The 17,248-nt window shown below is 46.2% G+C and overlaps 1 protein-coding gene across 1 annotated transcript in view; it reads right to left on the bottom strand.

Annotated features, from left to right (window-relative positions):
* The window catches only part of BBS1 (Bardet-Biedl syndrome 1), a 56,304-nt gene that overhangs the window by 15,282 nt on the left and 23,774 nt on the right, over positions 1-17,248 (bottom strand). The window contains exons 3-4 of the mRNA XM_077664736.1: positions 10,568-10,716; positions 10,057-10,103 (exon numbers count right to left, since the gene is read on the bottom strand). Of these exons, the coding sequence (XP_077520862.1) occupies positions 10,057-10,103; positions 10,568-10,716 (196 nt within the window). The remainder of the gene's footprint in view (positions 1-10,056; positions 10,104-10,567; positions 10,717-17,248) is intronic.

The raw sequence follows: 17,248 nt of genomic DNA, 5'->3' as shown, positions 1-17,248 counted from the left end.
TCGAATGGTACCAAGTGCTACAGTTACCCTTGAAATAGAAGAATGATAATTCACACCATTCGTAGGCCCGAACCGCCGATCTGACCGATGGCAGACAAGTGTCGCGAAATATGGCACTGCAACAAGGCGCCCCACGAAGCGACGTCACAAGTCGCACTAGGAACACGGATGTGCCCCCATAGCCGACGATACCCTTAGCGAAAAATAGGCTGTGCAAAATATGCATTTCGAACATATTAATCTAGTGTTCCTTTTGCATTTTTGTCCCTATGCTTAAATTGCAATACGAATGCTTTCTAAGTATTCTAGGAGTAATATTCTGAACGTTCTTACAAATGCATCAAAAACTCATTTTCTGTCCGCTTAGTACATTTATTATACATTAAAAATATACTTAAAATATACATTACATGCATTAAAAATGTACTATAAGTACACATTAAATATATTCAAATATAATAAAAATATACTATTAATATAGTAAAAATATGCTAAAAATATACATTCAACACATTTAAAATATACATTAAATACATTACACAACATTAAATATACACTAAAAATATACAGTTAATACATGCAAAATATATTCATTCGGCTCGGCTTACAAAAGGTGTGCTAGTCGGATTCACCGGATAGTACTGATCAATATTGTCAAGAGCAGAAGTAATGACTGAGCTGGCTGTAAGCATTAGGAAAAAGACAATCCCAGATAAAACGCGTTGTCGTCAAGAAGTCTATGCCAATTCCATTCCAAAAACCTTTATTTACACCAGAGAAGAGGCTCCCCTACTCCCCATCTCTGGCACGCAGGCCTAGGGGTGGGGGCCGGGAGCCTCGCATCTAAAGGCAGGCATAGAGTTCTTGGTCTCTTGCGGCCTCCAGTGCCAGGTGAATGACTTTTTTCTGCACGGCGGGGTCCGCGCTTTGCAGAAGGGTTTCCCAGGCTTCCTTGCTATTTATTCCTTCTTTAATCCCTGGGGAGTGTGTACATTCCCAAATGATGTGATCTAGGGTCCCCCTATTCTCACATTTTTTGCATTTTTCCTCTATTTCCTTTTCCCTAAATACGTGTGATGCCCACACCGGGTTTATGAAGTTCCCAGCTTGTAGTCTACGCCAAGTTGTAGCTTCTTTATTCCCTAGTGTTTTGTCCGGCGGAGGGAAAATCCTCCTTTGACTTCTATAGCTCTCTATTATTTCTGCATAGCTGATCAGTCTCTCATCCAGATCCTTGCAGTCGGGCGGCTCTCCCCTGGCTCGGAAGTAGAGGTCTCGAGCCAGGGTGTTTGCCGCCTCGTTTCCAGGGATGGATGCGTGAGCTGGTACCCACACGATGCCAATGCAAAGTCCCGTGACGGGACCTCAGCGTGAAAGATATCGCCACACAGGAAATGCTGACGGAAAGTGACGTCAGCAAACACGAACTCCTCCGACAAGCCTAATACTTTGCTTGGCTTGTATATAAGCCCTCCAGAGAAGACACATTACTTTGCCCGGGGAGGCGCTTTTTGCGCAAAGACTGTGGGCCCCCAAATTGTCGCACAAGCGTCGGTGTGCTCGCGTTCCAATCTGCGGTCTGTCTAGAACCGAAGTGCTAATCGTAACTTGCGTTAGGCGTTGGTCAGGACTCGAACTGTCAACCAACCAATACATGGGCGTCAATAGAAGCCGGTCGGCATTGCCAGTGGGGGTCCTTTTCGCTGGAATGCTCGGGCCTGGAGGCACGCATGACGCCATTGCCGGTATAATGCTATCACGCTGTCCACACTTAATTTAAGTAAGTGGTGATTGCCTTTCTGGTAGAAGTTCACATAAACGAATGGACGACAGGGGAGAGTTTCCACTGCTCCCGGAAACGTGATTTCGAGCACTGGGATGCTCCACGGCAGCTTGAAGTGTGCTGTATATATGCTGACACGGACTACCCATTTGTTAGAGTTTAAGTATACTACGCACGAATCAATTTCGTATTTACGAAAGTACACTTCAGCTGCATTGCCAACATGCCATTTCCCGAAACACGATTTCGAGCACTAACTGTTCAACGGCAGCTTGAAGTGTGCTGCAAATACAGCTGATTTGTTAGAATTGAAGTGTACTTTGGACGAATTAATATCGCATTTGCGAAAGTACACTTTCAATACATTGCCAACATGCAAAGGCCATTCCCGAAAGGCGATTTCGTGCATTAGATTGCTCTACGGCAGCTAAAAGTGTGCTTCAAATATGTTTACAAGGACTGCCCATTTGTTAAAATTGAAGTATTCTTGAGATTAATTAACTCCATATTTACGAAAGTACACTTTTAATACATTGCCAAGATGCTAAAACCGCATAGGTATTTTTTCACGTGTTTGAAACCTGCTCGAAACATGCTTTAAAGGGACACTGAGGAGAAATTGAAGTTGGCTTGTATCCATAGAATAGCAGCTCCTGATCACAAAAACGCCACTCTGCCTGAAAACAAAGCTCTTGTAATGTAGAAAATACCAAGAACCAAAATACAGGTATCGCCGCCACAGGCCAGTCTCGCAAGTACAAGCCTGATGACTTCCTAGGACAAGAGGCGCCACGGAGGAATTTTCTTTACTTCATGGACGTCACGAATCTCAGAGGCTTGCAAAGGAAGGTTGCACTTTGCGCCGCTAGCCGTCAGAAATCACGGAGTCTGCGTTTACGTCACGATCCACGTCACTCCGTTCTGTGACGTCATAAGAGTTGCCGTGGCGTCATAAGAGTTCCCTGAGTTTTAATCAGAGGGGCGGGAAAAACTTTTTCAACTTCGAATTCAAATTTCATTGAAATAAATGCATCTTTCGCGCCCGGACAAGCGGCATCAAAACCATGAAATGCCGAACTATCAGATTTTGCTAACAAAAAAAAATTGATAGAGTTCTCCTCAGTGTCCCTTTAAGTGATGTATACTTTGAATGCATAAATTTCATATTTACGGCAGTACAATTTTAATATAATGACAAGATGCTAAAACCGCATTCGCATTTTTTCACGCATTTTAAATGTGCTCGAAAAATGCTTTAAGTGACGTATACTTCGAATGCATTAAGTTCATATTTACCAAAGTACACATTTAATATATTGACAAGATGCTAAAACCGCATTAATATTTTTTCACGCATTTGAAATGTGCTCGCAGCATGCTTCAAGTGACGTCTTTTTCGAAAAATTTAAGAATATATTTCGAATGCCAAGCATAAAATTTCAGGAATTTATTCCCGGCATATTTTTAGTGCATTCAAGTATAGAAATTATGTATAAAATACATTATAAATATCCCGAAGTATATCCTAAACGTATTAGCTTTCGCTAAGGGTAAAGCCCCCAGAAAGTAAAAGAACTGCTTTACATAACAAATGTTCGTCCAGTACTCAAATACGCTTGCGCGGTATGGGACCCTCAAAGCTTTAATCTTATAGAAAAGCCTGAACGCGCCCAAAACCATGCTGCATAATTTGTTTCTGGTAATTGTAAATTCCGTAGCAGTATTACATTAGTTAAAGAGAACCTTGGTTGGAAAACACTAGTACACCTCCGATTAACTGCAAAATTAGAACTTTTTTCTCGAATTTACTCTGATCTCACAAGAATAAATAAGAACTAGTACATTTTCCCTCTCCACTTCATCTCTAAACGATGTGATCACGAGCTGAAAGTTCTTGAAATGCTATGTCGTGCTGACGTCTACCGTAATTTATTTTTTTCCGCATGCTTCCGCCCACTGGAATGGGGAACTTGCGTTGAAGTTTGCAGTGCCGATTGCAGCGCATAACACACTGCCTAGCGAGAAGTGCAAGCAGTTTTGGGTAGTACTATTAGTACTTTTCCGCGCCACCTTCAGGCGCTAATTGGCGTGAGCCTCCGCGCCCTGTCGAAGGCGCACGTGCCGTGCGTCAGCTATCTGGGCTACACCGAGAGAAGTTAGGCAACGAATGCTGTCAGCAAAACGCGGGTATCTAATCGCGCAGAATGTGTTCTCGCGTTTGCAGCGGCCCAACCGGCTGACAAAAGCAGTTTTGAGTCACCGAATGGAACAAGTGCAGTTCCACCTTGGCAGCGCAGGTTTCCCATAGGCTTCCAAAAGCATTGGTAAATGTAAAACGTGTTCAGAGTTTGTCTTTATTGTCACGCAGTCTGCCGTAGATTAATATCACCCCGTTTACTTCATAACTTGAGTAGATGAAGCGCACAAAAACACAGCACACAGGAAAAGAATACACGAGACAGGCGCTACTTGCAACTGTTTATTGAAGTCAAGAATGGCTTATTTATAGCCAAGAAGAAGGCGAGGAGGAAAGGGAACAAGAACAATATAACAAACAACAGGTAAATGACTAGTGCGAGGGGAAGGATACTACAGAGGGGGAGAACAAAAGTGATTCAAATTTCATATCTTCATATCTTCTGGCTGGCATTGAGCGATAGTGCACCCTTTCCATTTCCGTGTTGTAATTTTGCACCGCAGTTCACTGCATACCGTTTGCCGCCGGGTTGACTTATTTAGGTTACGTATTTTGTTACTTTCTTGCTTTCACCAACTGCGCTTTGCTGTTTTAAGTTTTTGTCAAATGTTCATTTTCTTCCAATTGTCCCCCCCCCCCCCCCCCTGCAATAATGCCCTTGTGGTGCTGCAGGTACTTGTATAAATAAAAATAAATGCAATGCTACCGAGGCACACCTCGCAGCGCTTTTCCCAACAGTCCGCAAACACATCCTTTCAGTACAAACACAGACTTCTGTTCATAGTCTCGTGCCGGGCGGCCCAAGCATGCTGGCGAGAGAGCGGGAACCCGTCATCCTATACTCAGGCGCAGTCGGCGATGTGATGGCCCCTTCCAAGAATTACCAGTGAAGCACAATACTTATGCGACGATTTTCTGGATGCCTGCATACTCATCCAGGGCTACCAATGAATGAATAACGATGGGCCACGAGCAGTATACGATATGGCATCCGCGCCGAACGCACTTACCACCTCACCGGGTTGAACCCTGCTCGTTGTACTCCACTGCTTTCAGAAAAATCTCCAAGGAGGGACGCCGAAAAGCCTTTGGAGACGGTCCCCACCCCTTTCCAGAAAACAAATGTAATTTCCTAACGCACGAGCGCGTCCCATACCATTCATACTGGAGAGAGACTTAGTAGGGCTCGTCCCGCTACCACGTTCCACGCACAGCCGGTACACGGCGCTGATTGGTCCCCACGCAGCAGGCGTGCGCGCTGGGCGATCTGCCCATGCGCAACGTGACACGCGTAGCGGTGGCGGTAACCATTATGCTAAATATCTTTACTATTCCGAGGGGCGAGCAGAGTCTAGTGCACCGCCTTTCCCCACACAAGTCCTGTATCTGTTCTTTTTAACGAAGTTGTTTGAAAAAATAAAGACCCCGTGAATGAGTGTGCCGTCGCTGCTGCTCACATAGTCTGGCATTAGATATATTTACCGTAGTACGACCCACGAACTGGTTCCTCGAGGCGCCAGCTGTGCAACAGCAGATGGCCCCGAAGGGTGCACGCCGCCAAACGCGCAGGCGCAGCTGAGTTCCCGCGGAAGTGGATCACGGCAGCGAATGGCGGATGACACTATGCTAAACCTGTCTGCTATTTCTAAGCTTCGCGCATGCAATCTGACGGAACTCCCTACTGACATCCGCTGCGCTAAGTATGGCGACTGGGCGGTCCTATGGCACATGGCAGCATGACCTCTGGACAAAGCTCGTGGAATCCGTTCGCTATTTTTTCTGAGCGCGATGCTTTAGGGCAGTCGGCAGAGACCAAATCAGCATCAGCCTTGGCTCCTGTAAATGATTGAGGCCACGCGCTCGCACCGATGCAATGCTCAACGTTACATTTAAATAGCTTGCAGAAAGGAACTTTTTTCCAATTCCACTCCCGCAGCACAAAGGGCCCCTGCCGACCATCTCAACGCAAACTGCATTTTATACCCTAGCTATACCGGTTGTCCGCTGGGGTGTGCGAATATTCGAAATTTTCGAATACCGAATAGAATATCCTCCTATCCGATTGGCTGGACGAGTCAAATAGTGCACGCATGTTTCAAATTATTCAAAATTAACCGAATAGGACCTCCAGTTTTCGAATAGTTTTCGAATAACAAACACGAAGTTCGAATTTGGTACGCCATAGTATTTTTCGCGCGGCTGCCTCGAAAACAGAGCCCGCTCGGTCGCCGCACAGCGTGCTGCCGCGATTATTCAGGCCTGCAGGACCACGGCGCGGTTCATTCGTGGGCCGTCGTTCATGGTGTTCAGACATACAGCCTCCAAGATTCAGCGATGCGGCTGGGTTCAGCCACGTTCAGCAAGCCCCGCCTTTGTGCCTGATATCGGAGATATGGCTTATAAGTCTCGTCCTTCTAATCAACTGATATGTGCCAGAAGTTTCTTCACTATCGTCGTCAGTAGCAAAAAAAAAAATTATTTCCCGATGCGCATGACATGAAGGTCACATATTTAATACACTGACTCAGTGCTGCATGCCCCCAACTGCTGATCACTGTTGCCTCTTTCGACAGTTACAGCTTCAACTCTGAGAGTACTAGCGCCGATATTCGTTTTGTACGAATATAGCAAAGTGGCAGTAATCATAGAAATATCCAGTTAGGATTCCGGTAGATTTGAAGCTGCACTATTCGTGTTCAATTCGGTACTGAAGCTAGACGCTTCCCATGAGTTACTCAGCAATACTATGTCATCAGCAAATCAGAGATTAACTTTCATCTCTAACTTTTCGCAATGAAGTTCTGTGGATGTCTCCTGTAAATCCTCGGGTAAATTTACTGAAGAAATCGAGTCTCCCGGGACGCCCGTCCAGGCTGGGGGTTTATCAGTGTCCCTGCTGAGGGCAGTGGTGATTTAGTAGCCGCTGTAGTTGTTTTCCATTACCTTGACATAGGCCTCTTCAACAATCTGGTAGCGCAGTGTCTTCATGATTGCAGATGTTTCGAGTGAGTCCAATTCTTTCTGGAAATCACTGAAGGTTATTTACAGGAGTCGGTTATATTTTTATTGCGTTGCCTTTACTACCTTCCTTTTCGCAAAACCTGTCCATCTGGTTTAGCCGGCCACTTCTGGCCACAATGAACAGTTTAAGCTTATTGAAGCGGCAGAGCAGGCTGCAAGAGACAGGGAAGTCCTGGACTAAGGACCCAAGCCTGCACACCCATGAATACTTTTTTTGTGATTTCCAGTCAATGTTTTCAATCAATCAATCAACGTCCATCTGATGTTGTGTGATGCTGCCGCCACACTCCAGGCACTTCCACCGACAGCCCACCTTTTCGCACCACCCTCCAGAATCCTCCACACACCAAAACAATTACGGTCGATTCGCGTAGTTAGGCCAAATGCGATTCGATGGCATAGCACTTCGCTTTTCCCTTCAGTGTTCGGATACATTGCTCCCAGGTGGAAGTTGTTCGGATAGCGATAAAGACTTAATCCCTTATATGCGGAACTGGTAATTATGAACATTCATGGATGATTGGTACACCTCATACCACTGCTGGTGCAGTGGTGGAGCGGTTAAGCGATGCGCCCCTGCCTTGTGATTACAGGTGCTGGCACCGGTAAGGCTTGTGCGACCCAGGCTGCTCTTCTCCAGCAACCCCTCGCGACCAATCATTAACCGAACTGCCACCTGCCACGGTGGATGTTTGCTCACAATCCAGTGGGCAGGCTGCCAAGTGTGCATAGTATATCTTCTCATCAAGGGCAGACCGGGCACCACACAAACTGACTGTGAGACGACGGTTTTTCGCCTGAGTGGAAGCATTAGTGCTACACCACTAAAACAACCTACCTTAACCCTCCAGGAGACCCTACTCAGCACCCATTCAATCACTGCCACCCTTCAGACGCCTCACTTACAATGACCCCACGCTGCAACAGAAAAAGTCACTGTAGAATCGGACTGTGCAAACTGCTAACGCGTATGATCTCCTGTGTATTTTTTAACGCGAGGGCATTAAAGGCCTTGTTCACCAGAAATCCGGTGCCGCCGTTGTCTGCATTGTGAGCGAAAAATAACGAGCATGGACCTGGCAGGTGGTCCCCACAGAACAACCGAGAAGGCAGCTGGCCCACCTAGGTCGCATGGCCCACAACTTGCCCACCGGATAATGAGCAAACTGCCCACCGTGGCAAATAGCATTTAAATTGATCATTTTTCGCTCGGGAAAGGCAACCTGGGCCACACAAGGCCGATCCCTGAGAGCACCTGCCATCGCAGGGCAGTGGCGTATCACTTACCCGGTGCACCACTGCGCCAGAAGGGGTATGAGGACTGCCAGGGGTATATGAATATAAATAATCATCTGCATATATAGGAAGTTACCCACTGCGTTATCGCGTCATACCCTTAAGGTGGAGCTTAAGTATCCTGTCCAATATTTCAGGTGTCATCGATTTCCACGAGATGCAAGTTTGCTCCCGAATGTACAATAGCTATTTCATCAAGCCAGAATGGACGCGTTACAAATTTACAGACACTGCAGCATATCCAGTTTTATTATCGATGTGGCAAGTGGAAGCAGTTACCTGCATGCGCGACACAGCCATTCCGTTTTTTTCCAGCTTCCGGAGTCTATGAACCCCTAAAGCAGCGAACTTCTCGCCTGCGCACGGAGCATTATCAGCGTCAAGCCCATACAGCAACTGGTGTAGGTCTTTTTTACTAAATCAAACAAGGCTGTTCTTTTTTTGTCACCGGGGAGGGACGCGGCAAGTTCTCAAGTGGAATAGCTTAAATAAATTGTCCGTATTTACTTACACTGTTTTTAACTACGCACGCCTGCTTGCGCATCCAAACTGCACTCATTCGCTAAAATTCTTCGGCATCGTTTAAAATGTGGCGCCAGCTGAAGCTGAGACGGCGGGAATCGACGTTGGAAATTTCACCGTGCTCTGTAACGGTGACGGTGATAAACGCGAATGCAGACCGCGATATAAGCATCGCACGTTATAGTTGAAGGTAGCAACAGAGCGGGCCCAAGTTTTTATCTAGCTATACTGCAGTGCACGAGTGCACGCAGATGCTAAGGCCTGCGCGCACGAAGGTCTGCATTTTCACAGCACTACCTTGCACTAAGCCAGCAGTGCACGCAGAACAACCTGACACGCGAGTGGGTTAATGTTACCACTCAGGAACCTGGAGCAGATGGATTTTCAAGCGCTTATAGAGCAAGAATTTTATGCTTTAACTAATGACAAAATGTCCACAATTCAAAGGAAACGTTAATTACCGAATCCTAAAGTCTTGATCCTAACAAAACCAAGGCAGAATACTCGCGAGAAGGAGTTATTTAGCCTGGCTGGCGTTGGCTAAATGGCAAGAAAGGGGCTACGTTTTGTAACACATAAGCAGTGTAAGCAGCGCAGCGTCTGAGGCTTGTGCTTCTAAATTCTACTTAGGATACTCAAGTAGCATGCCTGTAAGTGCCCCCTGCACCGTCAGAGTTGTCGGTATCGGAACTCAAACGCTTGCTTGTTCGCGGAAGCAGTGACCGCCACCATACAGTGTCCGGACGCCGTAAGAAGTGCAGTCTTCAGATTCTCCCCGCACCAGTTTGACCGAACTTATCTGGCGACCTGGAACTAGAGTGGCGCTGCTGGCGGAACCCCAAGCAGCTTCGCATGTCGTCTATTAGTGCGCGCATTCAAGACTGTGTCATGTGTGGTGATGTAATACTGGAGGGGCTGTGCATTACACCAAGTAGGACAACCGCACAAATTATAAAGGAAGAAGGTGGTGTATGCGCAGACAGCACATGGGTGGAGCTCCCGAATAGAGGTCAGCAACTCCACCAATGTGCCTCCTCCGAGCAACTAGGATGGTGGCCTTTCTGCGCCCGATTTTTGTCGATCCTGAGGCAGAGAGTGAGACGGTGTCAGAATCCAATATAATGCGAGTCGTTTCAACACCAAAAAAACAGGCGATGCACAGCACTCAAATGCACATGCAGAATTAGTCGCATGTACTACAAATGTTGCAATACATGCTTCAGCAAGCGGCACTCACCGCAAAGCCTCCAGGGCCTCCCTGAGGGCATCCGGGTCGGCCGGGTCCTGAAAGAAGGCAGTCAGCAAGAATGTTAAAACTTAAATTGCATGCGGTCTGGATGTTTTCCACGAACCGTGAACGACCACGAATACAGAATGACGTTGTGGAGCGTAAGAGTGGTGTGCTTGTTCGCACCAAGAATTCTAAATCGCACTCACACTGTATGTGGCTGTCATTGTAATAGACCATAAGAACGTACTTTCACTGACACTACGGAACCTATTATGCAGTTTTCGTGTTTTCACTTTACACTCTGAATGGCTGCAGGACAGCCAATGGAGTTAAACGAGACAACAATGAAAGCGCCAACCCAAGACACGGGCCTACATTTTACGCACACGAAAGGCCTTGTGGACCCATCTTTCGCCCTAGGTTGTCCCTTCGTCTACGTCTCTCCTGTACAGCAAGTGCATGTCCACAACTCGAAACACCAGGCGTCACCAGCCACATGCGTTCGTGTGTATCCCACCTGGTAACTGGTCCAGGCCTCTTTCTCTGCCTCGTCAGCGGCCGTGTGGGGCAGGCTGAACTTGTAGAAGGGTCGCAGGTTGCGGTACACGTACAGGCACGAGCCCCCCGCCACGGCCACGGCTGGGGGCTGTCCCGGCGGGGCAGCCTCTGCGTTGCGACCAAATGACAAAATTACGCCCTAAGCCAACTAAGGTGACAAAAGAAACAAAGCGTCCAACGAGGTCATGGAAGCCTTTCATATCAAAAACGAAAACTCTCGCTCTGGCAGCACGTCCATTGCCTTGAGCGATGGGTGTGGAAAACCTGTTCCCCCATCCGTTTCGACATGGCCGGCCACCTTCATCTTCGTGCGTCAGGACAGCACAGGCTGGGCGCGGAGGGAAGTCTCCCTCATGGAGAAAGCGGAAACAGCGACGAGAGCGCCACCTCGGAGGTTGCGCGGAACTCCGCAGAGCCGGAGAGAGCCTCTTCGGGATCCGGCCAGCGTCGTGAGCGGATGCGCCCGCACACTGTCCTGACTACTTCTGGTTCCAGACAGCGAGGTCAGCGCAGCAAACGCGTGCTCTAGGCACCTTCCCCAGCGAATGCTCATGGATGGCTTTGCCCCAAGAATGCGGCGCGAACGGGAAGACCCGGCCGTCATTGTCGCGCATACAAACGTTCGCCGCCGATACCTCCGAATTCGCACCCCTGCCCCTTCTTACATAGCCTTCTATTTCTGAGAAATGCCTCGTTGATGTTTTGTAGCTAGCTGGCCCGCTGTGTGAATTAGTTGCAAGTGTAATAAATAGCATATGAATGTTCACGTTTTGTCGTCCCTCCCCTGTCGACCCCCCCGCGGGTAGCGAGCGGAAACGCTGCATCCGCGGAGTGGGAGTGCGGGGCGGAAGGCTGTGTCCCCCCATATTTCCACATGTGAAACTGACATTTTTCGGCAAGCGATTACAAACATCCTTCAAGATGATTCTTTGTCGCCTTATCATCTTAATGTGCAGAGATGCGCACCGTGGTTTCATGCCGTTTCCTATTTTACTCTTCCTAATTTTTTTGCCTGTGTATAAGGTCTACTGTGCAATAACAAATCCTCGGCGTAACATTGTCCAATTATCTAACCTGGAACGCGCATGTCACAAAAGTCAAATCATCCGCTAACAGATGCCTTGGATTCTTAAAACGACATCTACGCAATGCGCCACAAAACGTAAAATAACTTGCCTACAAATCACTTGTCCGTTCTAGATTAGAATGCGCCTCTGCTTTTTGGAGCCCTAATCAAAATTATCTAACAAATTCCCTAGAATCAGTACAAAGTCGAGCCACAAGATTCATATATTCGTGCTATTCATATATTGTCAGTATATCATCATTGTACACGTCGTATTATTAGTATGTGCTTGTTTCACAAACTTTATTACAGCTCACTTCGTCATCCGCCTTACATCTATCCGCCGGCACGCATTTCCTCCCGCATTGGTCATCCCCTTCAAGTTTCCCGGCCTCGTACGCGCACTACTACATTTGCATCGTCATTCTTTCCACACTTAGCCACGGACTGGAACAACCTTCCACACGACATCGCCGCAATCACCTGTCTGTCAACATTTGTGAATTCCTTAGCTACTATATTTAACAGCAAATAATTTACGTACCTTACGTGTTTCTTTGTTTATTAAATCTGCTTTATACATATAAACCACCCCTCATGTAATACCCCCAATTCCGGGGCCTTTAAGGTAATAAAGTGAAGTGAAGAGCTAGTCCGCACTTCTACCGTGTATACTTAAGTCGTGTCCATGCCTGTATGGCATGAACACGAACTCCTTGCTACTACTCCTCTACACGAACATCACCGAATTTGGACGCCGGGTTACGCCTGGTTAGGGAGCAACGAGGCGGCTCATAACGTAGCTCGAGAGCTAATTAACTGAGCAGGTCCTTCTCACGCCTTTTTTCTTCACATATAGTGAACAACTAGAAACGCCACGTCTCAAACGTAGGAAACACCCTTCACCACACAAAAAGTTAAACAGTGCAGATGCTTCAGCCTGGCGCAAAATACAGGCAAACTCGCTTAGAAACCCACATAAATACAGCAAAATGTATCCTACTCAATACGCTGTCACCTGCCCCTGATGTGACGCAAGTCCCACACTTTTGCACGTTTCGTTGGCGTGTGCGGACAATCCTCGACCCACAAAGACGACACATATGTCATACGAGCAGCAGGAAGCTCAACTTACTAGCGTATCCTTTCAATACCGTCTAAAGCCCATCGACCAAGTTCGTGAAGCAGCTAATGCCACTTGAGTTCTGGAATGAGGACCCCACCCGTCTGAGCGTCAGTAAAATCTCAAGACCTGTTTCTGCATAAAGTTTATTGCCTCTCTCTCTCGTCTTCTAAGAAAATGATCTCAAACCGAAATATCAGAATTTCAGCGTTAAGGGTTCCCCAGATTTCTCAGCAGGGAAGACCATATACACTCGACCATTCCAGAGAGGTTGCATCAGACTCAGGGCGTTTGGCTGCTGCGATAAATCGGAAGGCTTCAATGATGAATCGGCTTTAGCAGTTTGGTCGTGAAGTAGAGCTTTCCCACTTAAAACACAGCGTAAACAAGAACGCGGGACGAAGACTGAGACGTACACAACACATTCCTTTAAAATGAAAGTCACCCAACTTGCCCAACTTGTAATCCTACTGCTATACGCGTGCCATGCTTTGGAAGCATTGCTATGCAAAGGAGGGCCCTCCTGTTGGGAGGGTGGGCCCTGGATGCAGTTGATGCAGTCGTCAGTTTTGATGGATGGATGGGTGGATGGATACGGCTGAACCCTTTAAATCGCGCGGTGGCTCAAGCCACCTAGCCATGACTTATGAAATTTTACTCTTCTCTTGATTTTAGCCACCAATCAGATAACCTTCGCTTGGTTACTTCTACCCGCTTAAAATCTACTTTCCCTTCACTTTCCTTAAACTCCAATGCCTTGGATAAATCAGCCCCGCTGCTTTCCACTGTAGGGTGAAGCCCTTTACAGAAAAGTATCAAGTGTTCAGCCGTTTCCTCCTCCTCTCCGCACGCAACGCACAACGTGTCTATCTCAAGGTACCTGACTCTATATGTCTTAGTCCGCAAAACTCCCGTCCTGGACTCAAACAACAAAGAGCTTCCCCTACAATAATCATAGATATTTTCTTTGGCAATTTCCCGCTTAAAAATTCTATATGTTCCCAGTGCTGATTTTGTCAGCATCCCTGTTTTCCACAAAGCTCTCTCTGTTTCTTCAACCTTTTTCTTAACTGATAACTGCTGAGTTGCCCCCCTACTGCTGTCCAGATATTTACTTGTCAATTAACTAGTCCGCTTTCTCCATTTCGTATCAACATTTCTTATATACAGGTATCTGAAAACTTTCCATGCCCACTGCTTTTCCCCCATTTTTCTCAATCGTTCCTCAAATGCTATCTTGCTGCTAGCTTCTCTGCTCTCGAATGACGCCCATCCCATATCACCTTGTACCCTCTGATTTGGTGTATTGTCATGTGCTCCCAAAGCTAGCCTCCCTACGCCACGTTGTTTAATTTCAAACCTTGCTTGAACATCTGGTCGCATGCACAGGACCGCATTACTGAAAGTCAGGCTAGGAACCATCACCCCTTTCCAGATCCCTCTTACCACTTCATACCTATTGTAATTCCACAGTTCCCTATTTTTCATGACAGCTGCATTCCTACTACCTTTATTCATTACATATTTTTCATGCTCTGTCAGATACTCACCGCCGTTATTTATCCACACCCCAAGATACCTGTACTCATCCACTATTTCTAGCGTGAACTCCTGTATTCTATGCTCGCCGACCTCATCATTAAATATCATGAGTGCAGATTTTTCCTTAGTAAACTTGAAACCTAATCTATCTCCCTCTGTACCACATATGTCTATCAACTTCTGCAAATCTTCCTTGCTCTCAGCCATTAGCACTATATCATCGGCGTATATTAGTCCCGGTAATGACTGTTTAATCAATTCTCCTTGCGTGAAGAAAGAAAGGTTGAAGCCTAGTCCACTCCTCTCTAGCTTGGTCTCCAACCCTTGCAGGTACAACATGAACAACAAAGGAGACAGAGGACATCCTTGCCTATGCCCCCGCTGTATCTCTACAGGCTCTGATACCCTTTTCCCCATATATATATATATATATATATATATATATATATATATATATATATATATATATATATATATATATATATATATATATATATATATATATATATATATATATATATATATATATATATATATATATATATATATATATATATATATATATATATATATATATATATATATGTATATATATATATGTATATATATATATATACATACATATCTTTTAAAAGATTTATTACACCATCTTCCACATCCAATGTGCCCGGTATGTCCCACTGATACTCTTGAATAACGTTGTCGTAGGCTCCCTTAATATCCAGAAATGCTAACCATAGGGACCTGAGTTCCTATTCAGCAATCTCTATACACTGCGTCAATGAAAACAGATTGTCATCCAACCTCCTTTGTTTCCGGAACCCATTTTGTAACTCCCCTAGCACCCCCTCGTTCTCCAACAAGCCTGCAATCTGTCCTTTATAATCTGCATCACCACCCTGTACACCACAGATGTCACTGTTATACGACGGTAGTTACTTACATCAGCTTTGTCCCCCTTTCAATAATATATCATGTTCATTCTACTTAATCGCCATTCATCGTGGAGTTTCCCATCCACTATAATTTTATTCACTACCTGTATTGATGTTTGCTTGGATTTTGGTCCTAGCTGCTTTATTAACATAATCGGAATATCATCTGGTCCGGTTGACGTGCCACTAAGAACCTTCTTCTCTGCCCTTTCCCACTCTCTTTGCTCAAGTGAAGCTATTGCAGTAACCTGTCTATCCTCCTGTGATAAATTGTGTGCAACATTTCTTTCCTTAAATATTTCTGTCATCCTTGTTGTTATGTGTTTTATCGCTTCATCCCCTTCTACTCGAATACCCGGATATGTAACAATAAACCTTTGTTCTAGCCTAGTCTTATTACTCATTGCATTTAGATGCTTCCAGAATTTTTGAGCTGCTTTTCTATCCTTTTTATTTACTTTTGACATCCATTGGGCACCCTTTCTTCTAATTTTCTCATTAATCAAATAGGATGCTTCCCTTCTACACTTTATGAAGTTATCTCATTTTTTGTCTACTTCAACTTCTGGTTCCCCCTTCTTGGCCTATCTGTGTTCCCTAGCTCTTGCTCCAATAATCGAGTTAATTTGGTATAAGTCCATTCTGTTTCACTATCCTCAAAGATTACTTTCTCAGTTTGTTTATGTGTATCAGCAGCGCGAACACAAAAAGGAAGAAGAAGGAGAAGATAGTACAGAGCGCTGACCTGTGTCTTTCAGCGCTACAACGCGTGACCAGATCCACTCCTTCCGCAATACATCGAACCGCTTCCGCCGCTGGGGCTAGGAGAGAAACTTGCCTGACCATGGTCAACAATTCCGGCGCAGTCCTCCTCGGTTCCACAGCGAACCTGGGGCCGTGACCTAGAAAACGCTGGACCTCCTCTGTGATGCTCCTGACACCTTCCACGAGATGGACGGGATTTCCGGTATTTTTCTTCTTTGGAGGCACGAGAGCACGCAGGCCCGGGAGTACCTGCTGCCAGAGGCACTCTGTCGTTCGGCTGGCTTGAGTCACAACCTCACGCCATTTTCTTGCTGCTGCTGGCGCTGGCGACGATGCGAACACCATTAACCGCAGATGTTCTCTATGGAGGCTCGCCAGGTGCTGCCATTCTGAACGCAAGATTTTGAACAGGCGTGCAGCATAACCGACAGTAGGCTGGATGCCGCCGAAGAGCTTCAGAAGATCAGGAGGGAGCACCTTGCGCCGGATGCAGAAGCCGAGACTTCTTGCCTCGCAGGTGGATGCCGCGGCGAGGTATACTCGTAGCAGGGATCAGTTTTGGGGAGAAAGGAAAGGGCCCGTAGAACAAAAAATGTACTTGAATAACACCATCTGCCGGGCTAGTTGGTTGCGATCCATATGTATCAGCAGCGCGAACACAAAAAGGAAGAAAAAGGAGAAGATAGTACAGAGCGCTGACCTCTGTACTCAGCGCTTTGTACTATCTTCTCCTTTTTCTTCCTTTTTGTGTTCGCGCTGCTGATACATATGGATCGCAACCAACTAGCCCGGCAGATGGTGTTATTCAATTTGTTTGCCTGCTGCTTCCAATTGCTCTTCTGAGTAAAAATTCCCCTCTGATTGTTCATCTCGCTTGAGTCCTATTTTGGCTTCTCCTCTGAAACTCACCTTGATACACTTGTGGTCACCACCTAGACTTCTGGAACAATGTTCATCTATGCTCATTACCCCTAATCTATTATACGTGCTCTGTGACATTAGTGCATAATCTATCGTCGAGTGCAGACTCCCTGCCTCCCATGTTATGAGCCCTTCACACTTCTCGGTACTGTTGCATAAAACTAAATCATGCCTGTCACACATGTCGTGCAGCATGCTTCCTGTCGAATCTGTGTACCCAACCAGGTCTTCTATATGTGCGTTCATGTCGACTAATATAATTATCTCGCCTTGTACTCCTAGCTCATC

This window comes from Amblyomma americanum, chromosome 5 (assembly GCF_052857255.1).
Source record: "Amblyomma americanum isolate KBUSLIRL-KWMA chromosome 5, ASM5285725v1, whole genome shotgun sequence".
In the NCBI taxonomy this organism is placed as follows: Eukaryota; Metazoa; Arthropoda; class Arachnida; order Ixodida; family Ixodidae; genus Amblyomma; species Amblyomma americanum.
This window is presented reverse-complemented; position numbering and strand designations above follow the sequence as displayed.